This window comes from Perca fluviatilis, chromosome 3, assembly GCF_010015445.1.
Source record: "Perca fluviatilis chromosome 3, GENO_Pfluv_1.0, whole genome shotgun sequence".
In the NCBI taxonomy this organism is placed as follows: Eukaryota; Metazoa; Chordata; class Actinopteri; order Perciformes; family Percidae; genus Perca; species Perca fluviatilis.
In genome coordinates this window covers 21,536,093-21,562,895 of record NC_053114.1, presented here as the reverse complement: position 1 = coordinate 21,562,895, position 26,803 = coordinate 21,536,093, and the positions used below count along the sequence as shown (strand labels likewise).

Genomic DNA, 26,803 nt, shown 5'->3' with positions numbered 1-26,803 from the left:
TCACTCACAAAACCCAACGAAACACTCCCAACACACTCCATTTGGCTGTACGTACAAATGATGACCAGAGCACACTTCAAATTCTTCCAAATCATTTTTTATTCAGTGTGGTTTTCCTTGTTTGTGACACAATTCCACATGACCACAAAATAGCGTGACAGTTGCTTGGGTCTTTCCCACATCATTGAGGAAGAATGGGTATAAAATAATATAATACTAAGAGCATACAACCTTATCTCATAACATTCTGTAAAATATTGGCATTTACTAGATTTTATGACTACAAATATAAACACTCAACATCCAGAAGAAGCATTTCTGAAGTATTTCCTGACACCAGCAGAGTGAGAGCAACAGATATAGAGAAGTCTGTCTGGTGCCAGAAATGGACGGTACAGTCCTGTGGTGAAAGTTAAGGCCATTTTGGAGAGACTGTCATTGGCAACGCGTACTGTAGACAACTGAACCCTGAACCTAACATTTGCCTGAACCAAACCCCAAACACAGGAAAGAGGAGAAAAAAAAAAAAAAAAAAAAGGATGAAGCAGCAGGAGAAAACAGAAGCAGAAAAGACGATGAGGACAAACTCTGTCGAACCCAAGTGACTCCAGTAAAGCCCTGCGCACTCGGGAGAGGCCTGTGCTGCTGACCGCTGCAGAAAGCGCACGCAAGTCACAGCTAAAAACAGAAACACTTCACCCCTGAGTCAACACGGGTTGTGACAACTGATTCACGGCTGGCGAGCACCGTTCCACTCGTTTAGTCGGGGGCCAACTTCAAATGTTGTTTACAAATCGCAACCGACAAATCCTACTCATTCTGCCTTTAAAGTGGGACAATCATGATATGGTTCAACTGATAATACTACGGACTGTGACAGGTAATCACAAATGTAAAAGACAAAACGTGATTACGTAGTTTGTATCTTTAGCGTGGTCCTCTTTTGCACTGGAAAACCAAACCGCTGTGTCCTCGTTTGATTCAGGCGAGATATTTTAACGGACCGTGCCAGTGTTTTTGAAGTTTTAGCTCGACTAAAAAAATCATGTAAACCTGACCATTAAGAAATATTTTACAGTCATCGTTTCCCCATTAATTTCTACATACATGCAAAACAAATGGTTGATTTTCAAACTTGCTCAAAAGGGGAACTACTAGCTACATTATAAACGTGCATTATAAATAAATTTGGATTAGATATTTGGAAATAGAAGTTGTATAAAGCCTTTTATGGCTCCACAGGGCTCCTTTTTTAAACTGTCCATTATGAAAGCTGCAATGTTACAGGAGTGAAATACTAAATTGGTGGAGTACTCTTTCAAGTTGTTTAATTCAAAATGAACATCAAGTCTGCATTCATTTTTGTAAAAATTGGATTATATGTGCAGAGAAAAGCATTGAAGTATTTTCAAATAAACGTGTGCGCAATTACACTGCATTGCTAAGCATCAACATTTGTTACGAGTTTTAACATTCAACAATTCAGCTAACCTGCTTCATCAGGACTTTGTGGGTGTGAGAGGCAACATACACATACAACCCCAAAACTGTCATCTCGTTTTGATTGCTAAATCCTGATTGGTGCTCAGAAATATGGCCGTACCACCTCGACCCAGTGAGACGGCACAAACAGAAATCCCCTGTGACATAATGAAAACTGTTCTGACTTTGCCAGAAAATGGTGTGTTTATGTGGAACCCCCATCGCCCAGAGTAAAAAGATGATTGAGAAATTTGGTTTTAAGGGCTTTTAATGCAGACTTGGTGTTCACCATTGGGTTTCAAAAGTCACCTAATATATTGAAAATAAACAGATGCCTAAACAAACCCATTAAAAAATATAAAATAACATAGGATGCAAAATGGTTAGCCGTTATGTAACGCTATTTGCAGTAAATCTGATAAAAACATACAAAACCCACTGGCATGGTCCTTTAAAGTAAAAGTTTCTGAAGAAAACACACAAAAAAAAAAATACTTCATGCTTAACCCTCTCTAGTTGGCTATCATTTCAGTTCTGTAGGGAGAAAATGTTCATGTGCACAAAATATGCTCACAAGTAACACCACACACACACACACACACACACACACACACACACACACACACACACACACACACACACACACACACACACACACACACACACACACACACACACACACACACACACACACACACACACACACACACACACACACACACACACACACACACACACACCTTTCAAATTGAAATGAACTAAAATCTGCTTTCAAATAAAACAATTGTTTTTCCTTACATCCTAGAAGACATGCATATACGCAAAATACATCAATTTGAATTATATTTGTATTATATACCTATTGCATTTTAATATTTTTTTTTATGTTACGTGTGTATGTACATTACTTATGACACTGTGTACAAACGCAACATTCTGAATGCTGCGGAGACGCGTCTACGGTAATACTGCGTGAACATTTCACAATGAAATCTAAACATCCTCCCGCTGCCCACAACTGCATCCATTACGTTAGTGAGGTCTTTAAAGATGAAGTTTGTCAAATGTGCTGCTCAGGTAACTGCAGTATAAAATGAGAGGCCAACAGGTAAGCAAAAGCCCAGAAAGTGTTTGTGGCTTCCTATTAGCTGACAAATCACTGACGGCCTGCATACAGTGCACGGACACATCAAACTGCAGATATGAGCTTTATAACCACATTTGACACCAAAAGGCTGATGGGTGAAATGATTGCAAGCGGCTGAGTGTTGACTGACGCTACTGATTCTGCAGCCTTGCATTGGTTTTTATCCTATCAGAAAAAAAAAAAAAAAAAGTAAGGTACATGTAGAAAGGCACCTCAATTATTGTTTTGTGTTCTGTGTACAAGTGTCGGGGCCTAAAAAGACAGACAAGACTAATAATGTTAACTTTATCAACCCGGCCTGGCTGGAACAATCAAAAAACAAAGAAAGAAAAGATATCAAGTTGGGTCTCCCTTTTAACCCAGGGATCAGGCAGACAGAGTGGCCCTCGTATGTCCGAACATCGTGCAGAAGCAAGTCCTCCTGTCTTCTCACTGAAGCATTATAAAACGTTGGGAGTTTTTCTGCTGTCGATTTGTTTGATAAGCAAGTAGATGGAGTCAGTTTATTTCTCTTTAAAAGACTTGGGATGCATCCCTGGGGTCCACACGGTCCCTTTTACACAATATTTACACGAGAGAATGAGGTTAGCTATGTGATATGGAGTCCAGACAGCTGAGGATGAGTGGGGATGTGAAAGCCTCCAAATGTGTAGATGACACCAAAGTAAAAGGACAACACCCAACTAAGAAAGCACCGAGCTACAGTATTAACAAGCCGTGGCAATAGTTTGGAGCATTTTATAAATTTAAACTGAATTATTTGTTGTTTTTCTGTTGATGGCATTCAAATTAACCGTCGGGCCACGTGGTCTGCAGAGCTGTAGTGTTCCACAAGACATTTAAAAAGACAAACATGATCCCTTTTCGCCTTATAAAGTGTTGAGTGCCACGAACCATTTACACAGCGTTACCCTTCATTTTGGTGTCCACCTACTTCTAAATTTGAAAACCCAGATGCATAGACCATGTGTGACCCTGAGGGACATGATATCAAAAAGGTATCATGTAATGGACCATGTATGGCCATGCTGCTCATGCATGCATGTGTGTCTGTGCCTAGAAGAGAGTGTAATCTGCGGGGTACATGACCGGTAGCCAGTTCTCACTGAAGGTGGCGCAGTGTATCCATCGGAGGTGTCGCATAAGCTGCAAAAAAAAACAAAAAAAACAAAAAAAAACAACGGAAGTTATTCCAAGGGAGCAGGGCAGACATTCAGCTAGCATTTGTTCAATTACAATTTTTATTTTTATTTTTATATTCTACTACTCTACTTGGAGCCAAACATATCCAGTATACATCTTATTTATGTTGAACCGATATCAGCAGTCACTGCTCTCATACCTGGATGCAGTTCTTCATGTTGTCTTTGCTGGGCTTCTCCTCCACCATCTTCGAGGCGTACTTTAAGGCTCGGCCGTACATCTTGTTCACAAGAGCGTGTTTGTATGAAAACATCAACACCTGAGCCGAAAGGACAGAAGACAAAGAAAATAGATTAGCTTAACATTTATTGAATAAAAAAAAAAAAAGTAGTGAGCTTTATAGGGACATATAGTACATCCACCCAAATTCACATTTTCAGGGGCGAAACCAGAGGACAGCACATTGTTTTAGGTGTTTTTAGGTTACTTCAGAGAGCGTGGTTCTTATGACTGATTATACAATGCTAGAAAATTGAGGAAACAAAATTACAGGTAAGGGGATGAGAACAAATGAGAAGTCTGGTGACATTCTTCATTTTGTGTTCGATCTTTTCATGGGATTTGTTGACCAAAAGAAAAAAAATATAGAATATTGCCAGCTGTCCTCTATTACAATGGAGCAACTTTGGCCTTTCCTTAATTATTATTTGTTTTTTAAACATTTTGCTTACCTTGGAGTCAGTTAGCTCTGCCCACTTCTGCACCTCCCAAAACGTATCCGTCAGCGCTTGAACCACGCTGTGCATGGCGTCGTCAGAACTGCTGGCCACTTGTTCCCCAACCTGCTCTTCTGCCGCTGCTTGTCCCGTGGAGACAGCACCGGCGCCATCCTGCGGCGCCGGGGGCAGCAGGAGTTGGTCGGCCAGACTGCAACCCTTCCTGCACAGAGCGTCCAGCAGAGACGACTTCTGCTTCTCCATGTCACTGAAACAGACGTTAAAGACATAATTAAAGCCTCAAGGTTGTTGGGATAATCAAATCAGGGTTTCCCCACAGTGTTTAACAGCAGAGGTGGGCCACCTCTGCTGTTAAACAAAGACCACGTTGGCTGACCTAAATAAATCCATACACTTTTATGAAATTAAAAGTGAAGCTTTAGGGAAAAAGAGCAGAGGCACTATTTCACACAGCACTCTAGTGCGTAGTTTCTGTCTCCCCCATGAGGAATTCTAATTAATGACGCAGTTGCTTGTGACAAAGGAGGACACGGAGGATTAAAAAAAACTCTTCAGAAGAGTCAGGGTCATTATCCTCACTCGATTTTCTGCACGCAAAAGTCGCCGGACGACACCAGTTTCTGAACACAGAAATGCAGAGAGTTGTGTGGAGCTGATAATCCTTTTGTAGCTTTCTATCAACTCATTTGGCAATGGCTTGAATGTAATTTTTATAAAAAAAAAAGAAGTTATGCACTACAGCTTAAAAGCCACACTTTTGTAGTGCAACAGTAGCAAAAATAGAGGAGTCACACAGTCAGTAAACTAACTCAATGTCAGTTACATGGCGATATCCATTACCAGTTTTGCTAACATTAGCCACCAAAAGCTACTGGTAACACCAGGCAGACGACCAATTGGGGCTGTACCAAAAACGCCCCTGTGTGCACTGAATTGAGTTAGTGTGTGTTTATTAATTATGAATTCAACTTTTCCTCTGCGAGACAAAGAATGTGTTATTTCCTTTTTCAAAAGCTACACATTGGCGCTTTATTGAGTGCAGTTGTTGTGTAGGCCGTCAAATACCAACTAACTTGATCACAAGGTGAGATGTGTCACAATCTGGGAGGCTTACCACCTCAGCTGAACAAGTTCCTGCTACTGTATCTATCAGTTCATGTTATATGCTTGTTTAGGAAAAATCTAACTGTATATTGTAATATTGGTTAAATATCACAAGTCTGTAATGTTCGATTCATTCATCGATTTATTTTTTCATGGGGTGCTGTAATTCCCTTTGTGTGTGGTTAACCCACTATTCTCCTGATCTGCCTCCCCCTGCTACCACCAACTGAGTTTGAGTTGATGAAGGATTCTAAAGATGTTCATATTCTACTATTAATACTAATGTGCGTGTGTGTGGGTGAGACATACGTCTTGATAGATGCGGCATCAGGCCGAGGGTCGGTCTTCAACGTGAGGTAAACAGCCAGGGCCGTCTGGTCGATGTGGGAGAGGACGATGTCGGCGGCCGTTTCCACCTCCCTCAGACGTTTTACACGCTCCTGAACACAAACAGGAGGAGGAGAAAGGACTGTGAACAGAGATAATTGCGTAGTTTAGAAGCTAACTTGGGGTAGAAAAATGATGAAATGCTCCTGGGATTGAATTCTGTTCAAGCTTCCTCCATTACCCCTTTTCTCTTGCTGGTGTGTACCGTTACCTTTTCGGAGTCCAGCTGGTGCAGTCTTTGCACATGCAGTGGGAGGTAATCGGCGTAGCTCTCCCTCAGTTCATCATAGATGGAGCTGGAGTCTAACCTGAACGGCAAAAAGACAACATGACACGTGGTTAAATGAGAAGGAAAAGAATACAAAAATGGAAAAACAAGTCATGTGTTGCTGAACAAAGCAGAAGAGCTACTGTGCACACTTTGTCATCCACTGAATCTTTAGGTCTCTCATAGCTTCGGCAAACTCCTCCTTCACGTCTTTCTCTTTGTCTCCTTCCTTGTCCTTGTCCTTCCCTCCATTTTTTGTTTTGTTGGGAGCAGGAATTAAGTGGTAGACGACTGGAACAATATCCTGTATGAACACAAAAAAAAATAGTTTAGTCAAAAAAATAACTGACACGTTCAATAAAAACCCATGACCTCTTTCACTACTCTGAATCAGAATCCCAATTCTCCCCCTCTTCCTAACAATGCCATGTCCTTCGACTCCTTCTGGTTATCCCTTTTTAAAATCAGTTAAGAAAAATGCTTTTTAATACCCAGTTATAAAAGCTTAAAACAGTGCTCATTATCAATTGATGTTGAAATTCATAGATATATATATATTGGCAATTTTTACTGACCACCGGAACACTTTAACTACTCTATATCAAAATAAATACATATTATGGCTAGCCTATTGCATATTTCAATACAGCAATAATGGCATGCTTTGACATAATTAATGAAGATATAACAAATCCCATCTTAAGGTAAGGAAGAAGCCAATTCCTAGTGGCAGGAGAGCAGTGGACGCTCTGTTGTACAGTGTTTCTAGCTCATCCAGTACCTTTTTAAACTTCCCTTGTCGTTTTGCAGAGGCCTGCCCCTGGTGGTCAGAATAACACACAGTGAGGAAGAGACAACACAAACAAAAACCAAAAAGGATTCTCTCTTTCATGTTTTTTTTTTTTTATTATTATTATCTTTCATCCTCGCTCAGAGACTCAGTCTAATCCACCTACCTGTCTCACTTCAATAATTGCTACAGTGGTAAACAGTGGTGTAATCCTTGTCGCTGACAAGCTCCGATTTCTATCTTGTGCTCACATCTAACAAATCTGATCGACGAGTTTTTCCTACTTCTGCCACAAGGGTTAAGCACTGCATCTTCACTCAGAACTGAAAGCTACAGGAAATCAATAGGATGTGGCTTCACAGTGAATCTTTGACTTGAAGATACAAACAATTCTTGCGTGTGCGAGACTCAAACAATAGACAGATCTTCAGCAATGCAATGTGAAACAATATAGTAAAACATTGAAAAAATATGCATTTGTAAATGGGTGCTTAAGTTTGACAGGAACATCTTTGCATTGGAGCCACGGAGTCAGGCAAGTTCAGCCAAAGACAAACATGACACATGTGAGATGATATATAGAGTAGCACCTGCAGCCCATGGAGATAGTGAGAATAAGCTCCAGAAATCAAAGCAATCACAATTCAAAGTGAATATAACATTTTTAAAAGAAATATTTGACTTAAACCAATTCTTTTTTTCTTTTCTTCTGTAAACGCACCTCTGAGTGGGCTCAATAGAAAGTAGTAACGTTTGAACTGTTTGACAGTGATAAAAGTTTGGAAACAGTGGAAACATTGTGGTGCATAATGTAGAACAAAAAGACACCAGTAACAATGCAGAAACACACATAAAATGAGATTATGAATGAATCTATTGCCTCAGTGCATGTTGGGACGGTTCTCAACACACCTGCCTCATACCACAATCACATGGTCAGCACTCCTATGAATGCTGCTCATGGTTTCACATCTCCAATAAATTTGCCTTTATTTCCAAATTAGGAGTGCACCGTTTCCCAAGATAACTTCATCCAGGATTTACAAATCAATCCTAAAAATGCTTTCAAAAGAACCAAATTAGCTGGATGAGAAATAAATGATTTGTTTAGCCTGATTGATGTTAGCCGGAGTAAGTTAAGCTAAACAGGAGACAAGGAGGATCGAGGGTAACAACAAATATGTCCACTCACTGCTTTCTTGCCATACTCGCTCTTGGGGACAACCAGAGAGCCTGAAAGATAGCATCCTGGACTCGTCCCCTTTGGGATCCTGAAAAAAATAAAAATAAAGATAAATGGGAGAAACAAAGGGAGAAAGTGATAGGGAGAACAAAGACAGGGACATTAAACTAAATTAGATCACAGTAATAATATAATGAATGCTGATGGCAGCATCAAAGAAAGACATCAGGAAATGAATGCAATACATTGCAGAATATTGCAATATGTTGAAAATCGCAATAATATCGTATCATGACACAAGTATTGTGATAATATTGGATTGCGGGGCCTCTGGCGATTCCCACCCCTAATCTACAGGTGTCACTGCCCGATGTGAGTCGAGTGCAAATTTGAGTTGCGCATGCGTCACTTTGCGACAAGTAGCCTCCAAGATGCTAACGGATTTTTGAGCTAACGTACAGTCTATGAGCTGACGTTAGCAATCAAACAATCATAGCTAAAACGTTTTTGAAATGACTGCTGCTGCTGGCTACAAGTTAGCAATCAAACACAACAAAGGCTGTCACCTGAATGGCGTTTTGAGCTAACATTAGCAATCTAACAATCATCGATAGCTAAAACGTTTTTGAAATGATTACCATCTTCTGTTATTGTATGTAAAGAGAAACGTTTATTATTTTATGGATTTCACAAATTTCAGTAAGACCAGTTATGCAGTAAACCGTTTAAATCTGAGCATGCGCAACTCACATCTGCACTCGACCAGAGCTGGTCTGACTCGGCTAACACTGGGTACGACACGTAACTCACATCTGCACTCGACTCACATCGGGCAGTGACAGTCACAGCTGCTTCTATCTCAGTGCTATGGTGTCATGGAGGACTGCGAATATGTCCTGGGAGTAAATTATTTCTGTAAAGGTCTCTACTGTTCGTTGAGCAAGCACCAATCAAGTTCAGCGGACTGATTCTTAAGAAAAGTTAGCCTTTTTTGTTCTGTGCCCGATAGGTTCTTTAAAATAAAGTTCCTTCTATAAGATCATACAATACAAACGAAAAGTCCCCCGCCAAATGGACTCACTTGTCGTCTGGCAGGGCTGTGACGTAGAAGGGCTGTGTGGCACCTGGGCACAAGGTGACAGAGTTTGCCTTCTTCTTGGCCATGAGGGCAGCACGGTGGGACTCGTAGACATCTAGACTGAGTGTGGTGGACAGACGGTGAGAAACCACAAACGGTAGGTCCTTAAGGCGCTCCAGCTCACTGGACTGCTCGTGGCGGACCTGCAGACGCACGGTGTAGTCCCCCTTTTCCAGCTTCAGAGAATACTGCAGAAGTGAAAAAGACAGAGGGGGGATGTGTTAGCTCATGGCGTGCACACCAGGAACTTATCCTTCTTATGCACAATCCTACCTTCTGAAAAATCTAGAGAGCTACAGATATGAGTGAACATCTGGCAAAGAAGAAAAACATGTAATGTGGCTAAGCATACCTGGTGTGGGTAGGCATCCCCTGAGCCCAGTAGTCTCTTGTTCTGATCAAACAGCATCCAGAGCTGACTGTCAAACTCAGACTCATAGAGCAGCTCACACAGCATGGGACAGCTGGGGGTGACCTCTCCACTCTTAGGCTGAGGACAGAGAAAAAAAAAAAAGGAGGGTTATACACACAGAAAACAAACTAAACAAAGAAAACTGTATCATAGAAAGTGCTGATGGTGTTGGCAGTACCTGGTGAAAGCTATAGGTGAGCACAATCTCGTAGATTTGTCTGTTGTTAGGCAGAACATCCCTCAGTCCCAGGGCTTTTATCTTTGAATTTAACGGCCTAGAACAACATCAAGAAGGATGAAACAATGAACTGCACAGTATACTATACTGTGTGTGTGTGTGTGTGTGTGTGTGTGTGTGTGTGTGTGTGTGTGTGTGTGTGTGTGTGTGTGTGTGTGTGTGTGTGTGTGTGTAGTTACCTGAGAGGCTGAACCCAAGACTTGAGGGTGATAGTGGGGGACACCTCCTCGTATCTCAGAGGTGACGACACATCAAAACTCGTCACTCCCTCTGAGGCATGCTGGGTAGAGACAAGTATGAGTTACAAACGGGTCTGGGTTGTAGCTTACTTGCCAGTGTTGCTAATCTGCAAGTCCGTTCTCTTCTTACTATGTGCAGGGGTGAAGGGGAAGTGTTGAGTCCATGGAACGAGATGCTGTAGTCCACTGTCACGTCACCCAGGCTCGCCCACCAGCGGGCAATGCACAGCTCTACTATCCTTCCTGACTGAAGAGGAGACAAAAAAAAAAAAAAAACATGCAGAAATTAGTCCACCGTTATGTCATTTTTATATGTATGCATCTACAAAACGAAGGGACTTGTGACTGGTACATACACAGAATTACACATGTGCAAAATCCCAGTCAGATAAGCATACATTATACATGAAATATACGTACCAGCACAGGGAAAGCCTCCGTTAGTGAGCCTCTTTCCAACAGTGAGGAGAACTTGTAGAATTCATTAGCTCTGTACGCCTTCTGTTTGACCAGGTGCACCGCGTGGAGAACAAACTTTGACGACACATCACCCGAATGAGAGGTCAGTGTGATCTCTGCAGGAGAGAGACGGGGACAGAGAAGTGAGAGACAGCAGAAGGAGGAGAAGAGAGAATGTAGATGATGACAAGAAGAGGAAAAAGATTTAAACATTAAAAGCCACATTTTGATTATGCACATCTATCTCTACTTAGACAAAAAACAAAGTAATTTCAAGTCACATCTCTTACTACTGACTTGTGGGTTATTTGGCAATTAGGATGGATTTAAAAATGTTTCCCCATGTGCACTCGTTATCAACAACAAATCTAATGCGACAGCGCCACACTCTGTCACCAAGGCAGGAGGAGCGTGGGAGGAACAACCCACGCTGACACACATTTTTTTAAATGCATAAATAAGAAATTCAAGAAATTAGGTTTCCAACAAGAGTAACCAAAATGCAAAAATTGGTTCTGAGGAACAGGTACGGGTAAGTGTTGAGCCCTCCGGAGAAACCGCTTAGCAAATAAGTGAGGCTTTAAACTTGAAATCTAAAACAATATACTTCACTAAAACTGAATGTTAGATCAAACAGAAATGGAGGAACATGCTGTACTGTAATGTATCATATTATTACAAAATGCCACGGACCTGCCCAGGAGGCTCCCTGAGGAACAGTGATGAAGTGGCGTCTGATCTGGCCTGGTCTGAAGTGGACGTCTGTGAAACTCACCTCGTGGTTACGACTATCTGTCACTCTGTCAGATGAAAGAGAGAGAGAGAGCTGTCAGACACACACAAAACTCTTGCTAGAAGAGAGACACAAGAAATAAAATCTTACTTGGTGGGGATTATAACCGTGATTGGGACTCTGAACAGGGGGCCACAGCTAAGTGCTGCTGTATCATAGCCACACACCTAAAAACAAAAAAAGGGCATGGGTTCAAAGTGACCACATTAACACTGATGGACTCAGAAACAAAGTCTTTTCATCCTACTCTCTTTCCTATCCCTACCTCTGTGTAGTGCACTCCCTCTCTCAGTCCCACAGGATCGACGCGGACATTCACATGACGACACTGGTTCATCAGCTCTAGATGGGAGGGGCACTGGACCCACGGGGCGGCACATGTGAGCGCCAAGTGTAGCTGCAAGGAGATTCGCTCAGAGTTTTCTGTGGGGGGACCATAGAAGAAGACAGATGATGTAAAAGATGAAAACACTTGTCCACACTAAACTAAAAAAGGCTTTTGAATGGGAGGATTCTGCTACCAAGTATGAACAGTACCAGTGTTCTCCGGGAAGATGGGTTCAATTCCTACTCCGTGATCTGAGGATGCAAGAATGTGGGCTGGGTCCCTGAGGTAGATGCCTTTTTGTGATCCCACAGTTACTGAGAAACCTAGTTGGCTTGTGGGTAAAGAGGCGTGTTGAGTGAGGTAGTCTAATGCCTTGTCCACCTGAGAGGAAGAAAGGGAGTGGATTACTGGATGGAACACAGACACATGTCACGAAAAAGCAAAAATACTCACGATAAAAATGAAAGAACATGCTAAAACCGTTACAAGAGACAGAAGCGTTACCTGCATTATTCCATGGCCCTGTGCAAACACCTCGATGTCATCAACCTTCAGAGCAGTGTGCTCCAGCGCTCTCCTCACCGCAGGAACAGAGGGACAGATCCCGCTCTGTTTCAATCCTTTTATCACACACACACACACACACAAAAGGTATCACACACTAGCATCAGATTTGTGCCCACTTCCATACATGTAATATATTCCCACATCTAGTATCAGTCTGTGACACTGGACCCACCTGATAGGATTAGTGCAATGCCGCCACAGGCATTAGGGGATGACATGGATGTGCCGTTCATCAGCTGGGTACCACGAAGAGTCCAGTTGGGTACAGATGCAATAGCCCCGCCAGGCGCACTGATGCTAACACCCAGGGCCCCGTCTGTACTGGGGCCCCTGGATGACCAGGTGTACTGGTTGGGAGGCAGCTTCTCCCTCAGGGAATACTCTGCTACCATCATGTCTGGAGTCACATATGCTCCAACTCCTAAGAAGAGAAGGGAGCAGGAATAAAGGAGACGTGTAACGATCGATCGACTAATGTCACTATGACCCACCAAATATTCCTAAAGCTGTTGTGTTTATATCTGTCCAGCTGTGAATAATAACAACAACAACAAAAAATAACTATACAGCCATCTTAACTTAGACAATTAAATTATTCATTCAGCAATAGGCTACAATATCAACTGTAGCACACGTCTGTTAATGACCCAGTGTGTTTTCCAGAAAATGTAAATGTTAGAACAGTGTGTACAAACATACTAAAATGATTTTTGTTATTTTGCTTTTCATGCAGTCTGAAGGTGTAGACATGATTAATAAGCATTAATAAATAATTGATTGGAGGTTTAATAACAATCCTCATGTCATCAGTGAGAGTACCTATGACACTGCTGGTGGTTCCCCCCGGGCAGCCGACCGTGGAGAGGCACGGGCCGTTGTTTCCCGCACTTGAAACAAATATGACATTGTGCTTCTGCACAGCCTCTGTGATCACCTCACAAATCCTCCTGAAAGACAAATTGACATAAATCGGTGGCCGTGTGTAACCCAAAACAAACCCATACATCCACACCCCCTGTTGCATTACTTACCCCGAATTGGGCCAGTGGGTGGCTTCCCCATAGCTATAGTTAACCAGGTCACACTTGTAGTTGATAACTTCAATCATCTTTGAGTGACAAGAGAGAGAGAAAAAAAATTAAAGGGTGGGAAAAAAATAGGAAAGAAAAGGGTAGGCAAACTGCTGATCTATATTTGTCTTGGCAATATACCGCTCGGATGAGTCCTGTGCCTGTTTCCATGGTGCTGAGGCGGGTGTCTCCAATCTTCAGAGCCAGGATTTGGGCCCCGGGAGCTACACCATTGCGCTCGGGTTCCTCTGGGAAGTAACCTGCTGCGATGCTTGCCACGTGTGTCCCATGAGCCCCTTTAAAAAAAGCACACAAGCAAGTTAGACTGGAAAATACACGGTGGACTCCGACACATTATGCAGCCTTAACTGGTGAACCTGCCATAACCTGCTGTTAGACTGAATATACGTTTGTGTTAACGGACTGAATCATATGAAGGCTTCCTTTAAGAGGAGATGAATGCTTTGGGATAGCTCACCTCCACTGGTGACGATGCAGAGTGTGTTTCCCTCATCATAAATACTAACAGAGTAGTTAAGCATCTCAGCATTTCCTAACGTGGCATACTCTTGCGTTTCTCTGTAGGAGCTCAGCACAGTGCACTGGGACAGCTCTCCACTCTCTAAAGTGTCGACTACGGCCCTAGAGAGACAGTAACAGACAATGGGAAGGATAAATATATCATGGGTGAACAGTTGTAGATGGCATAAAGAAAAAATTAAAAAAATAAATACACGTTAAGAGGAAAAAAATTGGGATGGCTTGCCTCCATGTGACGCCGTCGTGCCAAAGCACACAGTCATATACAGGACCAGGATCGCTGTACTTCTTTTCTAGTGATGCCAGCAGCTCGGACTGACTCTGCAGCTCTTCTTTTTGCAACTTCTCCATCTGGAGAGAGGAAGCGCGGGGGGGTGGGGATACATGCGAGAGTGACAGTAGAGAGAATCCAGATTAGGAAACACCACATTACTGTGACTAGCCACTGCATGCCAACACTGACGAGTTCACAAAGAACTCCAGTTTGTAGGTCTGACCTGTGAGGGTGATGGGTGAGAGAGGTCAAACTCTTCTGTCTTGCGAGAGACCTCAGCTAGTGCTGCTCTGTGTGGTGGGTCCCACAGCTTCTCCTTTCGCTCTTTCTAGTAGACAATAACAACAAAGGTATCTTACAGAAAAACACCCACAGAGGATGGCAAGCCAATATATTTTCATTCATTGGATCTACGGGATTCTGACAATAAACATTCTCAGTTTTACTACTCTGGCATAAATCTATACTAAGTAGTAACACTGCAATGGAGAGAGGCTATCTGTGCACAACAGGTCTGTTGGAACGAATTCCGAAAGTCGAATATAACTCAAATAGTAAAAAAATAAAATCAATACTATATGAACATGATTTTTTCAATAAATGTTGGCTAACGTTAGCTAATTTCCCTCTTCTCACCTTGGCCTACCCCGCACGTGAAAACGAAATGCTTTTGTCACGTCACATCTGATGAACAGTAAGTTAGCGGGAGTGAGAAACACAAGGCATTGTGAGGTCTTAAGATCACGGAGCTGACGTTAGCGTTACGTACCGAGTAACGTTAGTACAGTGGGAATGAAGGGTGGGAATTACTTTTAACATGACTTTAACATCACCACCCACCAAGCACCGTTAGCCTTTGTTAGATAAGGTTTCATTCTCTGTTGATTTGTGTTTGTCGCGGTGTGCTCGTGGTGGATAATGAATGTTAACAAAGTGGCGTGCAATGCGCCATGACGTGCGTCCCCTTGGAAGTCCCTCTACTGGAACAACAAACCACATGCTTATAGTGGCATTGCCAATGAATATCCTGAGTAGTGTAGTACATATTAATAACAGGCTGCATTTGAGCATTACATATTTGAATATTATTTGATCATTAAAAAAATAACAGATGAAATTTGAATGGTATTATAGAGGAAGATGACAGCTCTATTGCACAACCACAGTGTTGCAAAAATCAAACCCATGACAGACCTAGTACAGCGGTCATATGTCCTCCTACCTGTATTCTTTCTTTGAGAGCCTTAGGGAAGAACTCATAGCCATTTTTAACTCCAATGCGATACTTCCCTGATGGATTGACCCAGGCAGGAGGGATCTGGAAGACATAAAAAGACACAGTGTGTGACAAATATGAAGAAAATTACATGAATATTTAAGATAATACTTATGTGGCAGCTGTTATTCAGTTTTTACTGACCTTAAGTGTTCTACCAGAGAGGCCAGTGATTGTCCCATCTTTAGGTTCTGCCACTGTGGTCATGTTCACGTCACCGCTGCCTGTTGTATCGATGATGTCAACGATCTTTGGCTTTCCCTCAGTTGTGACCTTAGGAAGCATTAATGAAGAAAGCAATCAGTAATCAATTTGGAAATTCAGACTAAAAGGGATGCATAGTACATAGTAACTTATCCAGATCAGGGAGGGCTGTGGACATTTTTTACTTAAATCTGAGTCATGTTCAAACCATCCTGAATAGTGAATAAACTTCCAGTGCCTTGCAACAGCATTGCGAATAGAGAGAATAGAAAATAAAAACATGCTAAAATAGACTAAGACAGGTATAAAATACAAGTACAAAAGTTACAGTGCAGTGTACAAAATGAACAATTAGCCTACTTGATTGATTGTCAAACAGAAAAGTCTTCAGCATTGATTTAAGAGTTGCAGCGAAGCTGCAGTTTTCTGGGAGTTTGTTCCAGATAGATTGTGCATAAGAACTGAACGCTGTTTCTCCGTGTTTAGTTCTGACTCTGGGACCAGAAAGCAGACCTGTCCCAGATGACCTGAGAGGCCTGGATGGTTTATAATAATGTAGCAGAAGATCCAAAATGTACACTACCGGTCAAAAGTTTGGGGTCACTTAGAAATCTCCATTCCAGACAGAATACCAGCTGAGATCAGTTGCATTGTTTTTTTAACCAGGGCAGCAGTTTTCAGATTACATTATGTGCTTACATAATTGCAAAAGGGTTCTCGACTGTTGTAGAAAGAAGTGGCTGATCTTTAATGCAATATCTACATTGCCCATTATCAGCAATCATTCATCCAATGTTCCAAAGGCACATTCTGTTTACTAATCTGATTTCATTTTAAAAGGCTACCAAAGAAAACGTTGGCGTACCCTTTTGCAATTATCTAAGCAACCTGAAAACTGCTGCCCTGATTAAAAAAAACAAAAAACAATGCAACTGATCTCAGCTGGTATTCTGTCTATAATGGAGTGGAATGGACATTTCTAAGTGACCCCAAACTTTTGACCGGTAGTGTATTAGGCCCTAAAGCATTCAGTGATTTAAAAACCAACAGTAGTATGTTCATTTTGTAATCAATTATTTGAGAGACAGGGAGCCAGTGTAAAGACCTCAGAACTGGAGCGATGTGATCCACTTTCTTGGTCTTACTGAGGACTTGAGCAGGAAAATTCTGAATCAGCTGCAGCTGTCTAATTGATTTTTTAGGGAGACCTGTAACACTGTTGCAGTAGTCGAGTCTACTGACTAAATGCATGGACAAGTTTTTCCGAATCCTGCTGAGACACAAGTTCTTCGACCCCCGATAGTCTGAAAGTGATAGTAGGGTCAGTATCTTTAAATAATGACTTAATATCTCAAAATAACGACTTAGTATCTTAAAATAATGATAGTATATCGAAATAATACGCAACGTTCTCAAAATAATTATCTCAAATAATGATCTAGTATCTCAAATAATGAGTGTATCTCAAAATAATGACTTAGTATCTCAAAATAATGATATAGTATATCAAAAAATGAGATAATCTCAAAATAAGAAATTTTCTCAAATATACTGTAATTAACTATTTTTATTATATCTCATTATTTTGAGAAAATTGCTAAATATTCATTATTTCGAGATACTGGATCTTTTTTTTTCATCACATTTGCGGAAATGGGCTTCCATAACTTTGTAGTTGTCTAAATGTGGCGATTGAAATTCAGGTCTGAGTCATGACTACAACAAACTGTCTGGCTACAGATCATCTGTGGGTATATATGTATGAACATTGACAGTTGCTTATCAACTTACATATCTGCAGGAACACTGACAGTTGCTTATCAATTTACCTAGCTAATACCATAGACAGTATATAGCTAATACTGTGTAACGTTAGTGAGCTAAGCTAGACTCCAGTGTGACTTGGCAGTAAACGTGTAGTTACGGCTCACTAACCGACATCTAACCGATCGATTGTTCTTGCTACTTACAAATCTGGTCGCAACAGCCAACTCATATTCACACTGACAGGACCAATTGAAATCACGTAGGAGTTTGAAGGAAAACTGAAGCGGACGAGTTATGCCGTTAGCTGCCAGGCTAACAGGCTAGCAGGTAAGCCCAATTAGCCAACGTTATCGCTAATGTTAGTAGTTACTTGTAAGTTAGACTAGCACCGAAACACAATTCGACACAAGGAGGAAATGCTTGCTATCAATGGCTTTGTGTTGATTTGGTTGTCATAAAAGCTATGAAGTTAATTGTCATAGTTGTGTTTATCAATCGGTGCTAGCCATCTGGCTAGCAGTTGCCGTTAGGTGACTGTATGAGTCGGGCCTTAGCTTTGCTAGCTTGCACCAGTTAGCTCGTAGCTAACGTGAGGCAGCCGGTCAGATTTACCTGCATGCCGGGAGCCCCGGGATCCACGCCGGTGTCAAGGATAGCGATGAGCACTCCTCGGCCATCGTGCTCGGGGAACCTGGTGAGAAAAGACGCGGCGCCGGTTTCTTTCTTGGGGAGCAGCCCGTGAAAGGGGAACGGTTCTTCGGTAGAATGAGCAGCCATGATCAGAAGCGACAATGAAAACAAAGCAACGAAATGGGGAAGAGAGCAACACCACGGTGGGAGAGACGGGGAGGAGAGCTGTTAAAGGGGCAGGGCCAGCCACAGCGCTCTACTGGAAACTTTATTCAGCAGGCCTTTCATTATGTCGCTTAATGTTTGAGCTAACTTTACCCTTATATTATCCTACTATTTTGCTGATCATACATGCATGGGTCTAAATGTTTTCTATTTGAATCCCTTTTCTGCATTTTTTACATATATAGGGACTATGATGATACAAAATCCAGGAAATAATGAAGTTTATCATAATGATAAATTCTGCCAGAAAGAATAGTACTGAACAATTTACAGTACAGGCCAAAAGTTTGGACACACCTTCTCATTCAATGCGTTTCCTTTATTTTCATGACTATTTACATTGTAGATTCTCACTGAAGGCATCAAAACTACTGCTTTGCACACTCTTGGCATTCTCTTGATGAGCTTGAAGAGGTAGTCACCTGAAATGGTTTTCCAACAGTCTTGAAGGAGTTCCCAGAGATGCTTAGCACTTGTTGGCCCTTTTGCCTTCACTCTGTGGTCCAGCTCACCCCAAACCATCTTGATTGGGTTCAGGTCCGGTGACTGTGGAGGCCAGGTCATCTGGCGCAGCACTCCATCACTCTCCTTCTTGGTCAAATAGCCCTTACACAGCCTGGAGGTGTGTTTGGGGTCATTGTCCTGTTGAAAAACAAATGATGGTCCAACTAAACGCAAACCGGATGGGATGGCATGTCGCTGCAGGATGCTGTGGTAGCCATGCTGGTTCAGTATGCCTTCAATTTGAATAAATCCCCAACAGTGTCACCAGTAAAGCACCCCCACACCATCACACCTCCTCCTCCATGCTTCACGGTGGGAACCAGGCATGTAGAATCCATCCGTTCACCTTTTCTGCATTGCACAAAGACACGGCGGTTGGAACCAAAGATCTCAAATTTGGACTCGTCAGACCAAAGCACAGATTTCCACTGGTCTAATGTCCATTCCTTGTGTTTCTTGGCCCAAACAAATCTCTTCTGTTGCCTCTCCTTAGCAGTGGTTTCCTAGCAGCTATTTGACCATGAAGGCCTGATTCGTGCAGTCTCCTTGTAACAGTTGTTCTAGAGATGTGTTTGCTGCTAGAACTCTGTGTGGCATTCATCTGGTCTCTAATCTGAGCTGCTGTTAACTTGTGATTTCTGAGGCTGGTGACTCGGATGAACTTATCCTCAGCAGCAGAGGTGACTCTTGGTCTTCCTTTCCTGGGGCGGTCCTCATGTGAGCCAGTTTTGTTGTAGCGCTTGATGTTTTTTGCGACTGCAACTTGGGGACACATTCAAAGTTTTCGCAATTTTCCGGACTGACTGACCTTCATTTGTTAAAGTAATGATGGCCACTCGTTTCTCTTTACTTAGCTGACTGGTTCTTGCCATAATATGGCTGTGTATCAACCTGACTTCTGCACAACACAACTGATGGTCCCAACCCCATTAATAAGGGAAAAAAATGAAATGAAATTTGTTTTGATATAAGGACCATGTGAACACTTTACACAACACAAACTGAAACAACAGAGGACTTATGGACGTACTGCATTTGATCAAAGTTAGGGGCCGTGTCATCATTATGAGTGTACCGTAATTTGCATGCCGTTTTATCAATAATTATCATATGAGCTGTCTGCTGTATTTGAATTCAAGAACAAAATAACTTAGATTTGAGATGTAATATGCAGTGTTTGGGCTCAGGAAATAAAATTTCCTATGCACTTAATCAAAGCCTAGAATGGAAGGTTATTTCACATTATTGATAATGCACATAAAAAGCCCTACACACCCATAGTATGCACACCCACAGTGTTTCAGCCTGTACAAAAAGTAGTTGATAGACATCTTCATCACTCTACCGTTATCTTTGCATCACTTTGCATTCTCAGCTCTAATATTCACACTCCACAAATGCTGAAATTCTTGGGTTGCGCAAAGCTGTCTATTTCTTGACTAATTAAGGTAGGACTGATTTTCTATGGATTCTGGTTAAATTCCCCAAAGAAAATTCTTGAAATTACTAAAAACGTGGCTGACTGAGCAACTGTGTCAAAGTGCTCAGCTTCCTTTACTCCAGCAGCCTTCTGGAAGAATAAAAGGACAAGAGTGTAACAATACAAAAAAACGGCCAGTAATATACCACCTCAACTAAGTGCAGAACTGAGATGCTTTTGCTCAATACTTCCGCTGTAAATTTCCAACCAGTCACTGCACTCTCTAAAAACTCTCTATTCCTTTTGCTCTTTAGAACATTGTTAGAAAACTGCAAATCATGAGTCATGTTTTCCTCTTTTTTTGTATCATTAAGTTGCCACTGGTCAGCATGTGTCACTGATTGTCACAATGGAAACATTGCTCTTAGCAGAGGAGGCTAACTTTTTAGGCTTAAACTAATAGTAGCCTTTAATTGTGTGAAACTGTATAACTTGCATTAGACCAGTCTAAGAGGAAAAAGAAGACTGGCATAAAACTACAGGCCTAAAATATCCCCTCCACCCTGTAAATCTTGTAGCTGGTTCATTTATCCAATAAGTGGGCACTAGGTGGTGCTGTAATACTGATAGTTGTGTCACTGCTGCAGTCACACTTTGTTCTCTTGGCTGACCATACTAAACGGAAGTCATTAATTGCAAAGTTTGGCAGTGCTGCTACTAAAATTCAATTTTGTACCATATTAAGGGACAACATAATGGAATCGGATGTCTACAGATTTACCTTTCAAACAAGTCTTCATGCAAATATCCATCTTTTGAAGAATAGCTGCTTGCACCAATCACAATGCAATTTACACTGCACTGTGCACTTACAATGTACCTTACATTTGATTCTGTTAAGTTAAATCTTGTATGCCCTTTTTTTCATGCATTTAAGTGGTTTGAAGGATTACATATCCTCCATGAAGTGAGATGATTCTTAACCTCTTAGGCTCATAACAGACTCCGAGCTATCTGGATAATAAAGCAAGCAAACATAAACAGAGATGTTTTCTTAGTGTCAGGAAGGTTTACATTTTTGAGATACAGATTTATCTCCTAAACAGCGATGTGTAGTTTGCTGATTTGGGGCTTAACCTGGTGGGTTCTTAGTTTACTGTGTCAGGTTGATTTTTAGTAAACATTTTTTATTTTATTATTATAAACAATAGACCACTTTCACTCCATATTTTAATGGTTAGATTAGGATAACATAGGATAAAATAAATAAACTGATAAAATATAATTTTTTAATCTTAATCTGTAGACTGGGAGGTGAACAAAAGGTTGTGTTTGGATAAATGTTTGGATTTCTGGTTCAACTGAAAGGATGGAGAAATGACTATCCGCATATCTGCATGTGTTGCTCATTAGTTTCTCTGTAACCCCACTACTAGCCTACAGCATGATTTCAGCTTTTTGTATGTTTATTTTCTACAGATGCTGTGTTGAGAATGGAGGAAGGTGGAAACAATCAATTTAAAAATAACAAATCTGATCAACATGGAGGTTAAGCTTATGTAAGTTGGGTATATTTAAGATAAAGTTGCCGTGGTGTTATTTCCACATACCAAATCACATGCATTGTCTAAGATTTGATTAATGTACTATTCATTTGTTTTTTTCCTACATAATACCAGGATTAACTTTGCACATGTCAATCGCCATCTGTTCAACTCAGTACTCTCTGTCTATTTCACATTGACTTACATATACCATATCCATACACATTTCTACACTCTATGTTATGGTGTGTGCTTGTACTTACGAAGAAAAAAAAACAAGCAGCTGCGGTTGGGAGGGTTAGTTGTAAGTGTGCAGTTATTTTAAGTGGGCCAATACTGCTCTGGTGGCTAGCTTGTACATAATAAAACAACAGTGAGCATCCTTTTACTAATCTGTTTAGGGTCAGCATCTGCCTTCTCTTCCTTTTTCTGTCAGTGGCTCTGTATTGTCACGCATACATGAACATATGCACACACTTACACAGACACTGTTTTTTCAGGAATTCCCCCAGTGTGGGATTAATAAAGTCTATCTTTAATCCCACGCCCACACTTGGGACACATATTTTGATATTACTTGTTTCCTTTTTTGCTCGAGATAAGTTAGACCTCCAAAATATGAGGCTTTTTTCTGTTTCTCTGTCTTATACCATTAACACTCACACACATACAGTTACACACACAGGCTTGTGGCTTACCACAGGGCGTAGCCACTTTAGCTAAACTGAAATAAATGCACGTCATAAACGTCTTTAAAGCATTATTTCCCTATGTGATGCCATGCATACAGCAGCTACAAAAGACTGTATTCGCTTCCCCCCGTTTTTTTTTTGCAGATATGATACTACTTTGGTTGTTATGTATTGATAGTGGCAAACGTTGACTCTTGCATTGTACTCTTATATTACGGTGATTTGACTGATCTGTGCATCAGTGACCTGTGCATGCAAAGTTAAAAGTCAAGAGGAGAGTCCTCCGTTTACCTGCTGGGCTAAATCGACTTTAAATGAAGTTAGAGCCCAAATCACTCTTCCATATTGCCACATGCTGCACAAACATGCAGCTGACAGGATGTGGCCAACATAAAGGACCTTTACTATTGCTGTTTTCCCCTTTGTTAAGTTTTTCTTAATAAATAAACTTGTCTTGAGAGGTTATTCAACATGGGTAATACCATGATTATTATCTACGGAAGTAGTCGCAGAGTTTTAGAGGAGATAGTCAAAACACACAAACCATGTTGTTAACTGTGTCACTGATAAGAATGCACAGACACAATATGCACATTCAGTCAGTGGTGGAAAAAGTACTGAGATACTCGAGTCAAGTGAAATACAAGTTAAATTCATTCATTGAAAAATCTATGTATACAAAATAAATTACCAAAACTAAAAGTGCTCATTATGCAAAATTGCCCATGATAGATTCCAATATGTATAATATTATGGGATTATACTGTAATTATTGATACATCAATGTATACTAAGCTTCCTTATTGTTGCAGCTGCTAAAGGCTGGGCTAATTTCAACTATTTTTACATACAGTATAGTTTATTCTATAATAATGCATCATAACATATTTGTTAATTATGTTTGTGTTCAGTTTCTTAACTTAAGTAAAAGTACCAATGCAACAATGTGAAGGATCAATACAAGCATGTAACAAGCATTTAAATTCCCACCTAAGTACAGAAGTATTACCAGCAGAATTGACTTTCAAAAGTCAAACTACTCGTTCTGCAGGAAAATGGCCCTTGTGAGTGTTATACTATTATATATGACATTTGATGCATCAATGTGTAAGCAGCATTTTACTATAGCTGGTCAAGTATTTTATATACAGTTTGGTATTAGTCCAGTGGTTCCCAATCTGGGGGTCGGGCCCATTGATGTATCAGGCCCCTTTCAAAGATAAGAGTTTGTGAGATGGTTAATGGAAGAGAAAAGAAAAAAAAATCAGTTCTGCTACACACATCTGTGTTGATTTTTTTTACCTTTCTCTCTAATCTTTACTGTTTTGTTTACTGTGAAATATTGGATAGTTTTACCTCTTGAGAACTTGAATAAATGAAACCTGTGAGAGTGGTATATGGGGATGTCTCTTTGGTGTAACTGCTAACAACTCATAGATATCTGAAATGTGTCACACGAGGCCCCAACTGGACACTGCTTTTTAGTAAGTGGTCACAAGCCAAAAAAGATTGGGAAAAACAGCATTGAACTCGAGTACATCCTCAAAATTAAAGTAAGTGTTGTTAGTTACTTTCCACCATTGGTGATCCAAATCTAGAAAAAGTAACTAGAAACTGAAGCTGTCAAATAATGTAGTGGAGTGAAAAAAGTACAATATTTCCCTCTAAAATGACTGAAGTATAAGTACAAGCAGCATCAAATATAAATGTACTTGAGTAAATTTACTTGATTACTTTCAACTACTGCATTCAGTTAGCTTTGGGCAATGGTAGGGTTGTTGCAGTGTGGAGACTGTCTTTTCTCCCCTTGAGGAGGGTCTAACATGCTGACGGTAGCGATGAGATATATATCTCAATTAGATTTAGAGCTGTTCTAAAGGAGTCACAGCTAATCCCAACACTTTAGTTGGCAGCTGAAGCACTGCAGCTAACAGTCATTTCTGGTAAAGAGACTGTCCGACTGTTCTTTTAGTTCCACATCTCTGCTGGGTTGGGCTCGGCCGGCTGGGCTTGTAGAGCGCCCCAGACATGAGTCAGGCTATTTTGAGGAACGTGTTCATGGTGATCTCAGATGCGTGGTCCAATAGGCTGGTCGTGTGGACTGATGATGACCCTTTGTCTTTCACCTGAACGGATGGTAAACCCTGTCCAGACATCATCCCTCCCACTGAGCAGGCCAGCACCTTGTTCTTTCTTCCATCTGTTAAATTTGACCCAAGATCAGTGTCAACAGGAAAACAGTGACAAATTCATTATTTCCAGGTTATTGCTGTCTTGTTTTGTGACTGCCTTTAAGAACATTTCTCTTTTGGCACTATAATTTTGGCTGTCTGTCACCAGGATAGTTTGATAAGAGTTTGGTGGTGATTTAGATACATTTAATAGCATTTTTAATGGAATTAATATTTTCATTATGTATCTGAGAGACACAGTTCCTTATCCTTTATTTGACCATTCAAGAGGCGCTTATGTATTGACCATAAAATGTAGATGGTCTAGCTCTCAAACACCTGTTTTTGAGGATGATTCCTCCCTTGAGTTAGTGGAGATTTGCACACTTGAGGAACCCTCTTAAACAGAATAAATCATTATTGTTGTATGTACACTGTCTGTTTATAGAGGACATTTAGGTTGTTTGAAATGCATCATATACCAATAAACACTCAATAATGGCAGGTTGATGTTTGAGTTTAAGTGGTGTGCATGTTACGGTAAGGCCATAGAAAACATAAAAAATTCCCCAGACTCAACCAAAATTAACATTTTGCTGCATGATACATAGTGGTCAGCTCAGTTTAGGTTTCAAAGGCACAAAGCTAATGTCATTGTGCTGCACTTCTTAGACCATACTATTGTACACCGTGTCCTGAGTTTTGCAGTGTCCATAAAGTAGTAGAAATGGTAGTAAGGCTAGTCCTTAGTTGTTTGCAGCCTGTAAAGCTCAGATCATGGGAACAGCAATAGATCATTTGCTCAACATAAATAACAGTCTAAAGCTGTTTTGTTGCTTTTTACATCTGCAGTCTATTTGATGTCGGAAACAATGTGGGGAGCTGCTGCATGTGAGGCTCATTAAGGGGGAGTAACACTGAACAGTCACAGAAGATGCATTGCTAATTCTCAGAGAGGAAAGGTACAAATAAAATGCTGATGTATATGAGTATGGTCACCCAGCAGGTGCAATTATATAGTGTTATTATCATTCAACATTATGAGCTAGTTTTTTTTTTTTATTCTTTATTACTCAGACAAGTGAAAAGTATACAGAGAATCATACAGAGGTATACAGAACAGTATACAGGTATACAAAGGACATAAATAAGAAAAACAACATTGCCAGGGGTAGCCTATATTACATTAGGATATTATGAGAGGTCCATATGTCAAATGTTTATAAAGCCTTTTTGTTATGGGATTTCAAAATTAAATGGATGTAATGTTCAAACTCATGGAGGAAAAGTATAAAGTATGTTTTTATACTGCTGAATTTACATTTATGAATGTGGAATTGTTGCCATTAGAATTAACAAATGTATTATAAAATTCTTTTCTTTTCTTTGACTTTTGTAAAAACAAAATACCACATTCTCCCACATTAAAACAATATCTTTATAGATATGGTCAATGGTAAATCAGCTGAAGTTTTGCCAGAATGTTTTGGTGTGTGAACATTGCCAAAAGAGGTGCAAAACTGTTTCTGGGGGGGTCTTCACAGAAATAACAATTTGTATTTATTTCTCTTTTAAATGTAACCATATAGTGATTAGCAGGGTAATATTTGTTAATTATTCTAAACAACACTTCCTTCACCTAGTTCACAGCCAGGTACTTTTTTCCAGTCAATGTCATTTACAAACTGGTTCCAATATGACATAACATGTGGAATAGATACAATTTCTTTCTGAAACAAGGCATGTATGTTCTTATTATTATTTTGAGGATGTTGAGAGAGTTTTTCCAACTGGTGACTGGCTGTATTGGGGAGCGAGGCGAACGTAGGTGGAGGTCTGCCTGTATTTCTAAAAAGCATTATTGTGCCTGATGGAATGGCATCAAATACTATGGCAAGTTATTTTGGAACTATAATTTTGTATGTTGATAAAAAACACTATAAGAGAACGAGCTAGTTCTTGTCAATTCAGAGTCTAGCTATCCTCATGACGTTGTAGAGATTATGAAGGGCGATTAATGTCAAAGAGGAGCAGTAACGTTGAAGCCTTGTATGAGGGGCGATCAATGCCA

General features: G+C 40.7%; 2 protein-coding genes across 3 annotated transcripts in view; one reads left to right on the top strand and one right to left on the bottom strand.

Annotated features, from left to right (window-relative positions):
* Window positions 1-81: 81 nt before the first annotated feature.
* Window positions 82-18,398, bottom strand: tpp2 (tripeptidyl peptidase 2). 2 transcript variants are annotated; one of them, XM_039794536.1, is made up of 29 exons: window positions 18,159-18,398; window positions 15,720-15,848; window positions 15,522-15,617; window positions 14,523-14,627; window positions 14,252-14,376; window positions 13,964-14,127; window positions 13,627-13,781; window positions 13,447-13,523; window positions 13,235-13,362; window positions 12,588-12,836; window positions 12,353-12,468; window positions 12,058-12,229; window positions 11,786-11,943; window positions 11,611-11,687; window positions 11,421-11,527; window positions 10,689-10,843; window positions 10,399-10,515; window positions 10,209-10,309; window positions 9,970-10,066; window positions 9,732-9,869; window positions 9,323-9,567; window positions 8,251-8,329; window positions 7,050-7,088; window positions 6,421-6,572; window positions 6,212-6,308; window positions 5,923-6,053; window positions 4,504-4,756; window positions 3,972-4,091; window positions 82-3,775 (listed from the first exon to the last, which is right to left on the bottom strand). In XM_039794536.1, exons 1-29 carry the CDS (start codon window positions 18,321-18,323, stop codon window positions 3,686-3,688), a joined length of 3,837 nt encoding a protein of 1,278 aa, XP_039650470.1. In that variant the 5' UTR covers window positions 18,324-18,398; the 3' UTR covers window positions 82-3,685. The 2 variants fall into 2 exon arrangements, with proteins under 2 accessions (XP_039650470.1, XP_039650471.1); XM_039794537.1 differs by lacking the exon at window positions 7,050-7,088 and having other exon boundaries at window positions 3,640-3,775.
* Window positions 17,640-26,803, top strand: part of rasa3 (RAS p21 protein activator 3) — a 60,575-nt gene continuing 51,411 nt past the window's right edge. Inside the window, exon 1 of the mRNA XM_039794543.1 lies at window positions 17,640-17,873. The gene's annotated coding sequence lies outside the window, so the exon portion shown is untranslated. The remainder of the gene's footprint in view (window positions 17,874-26,803) is intronic.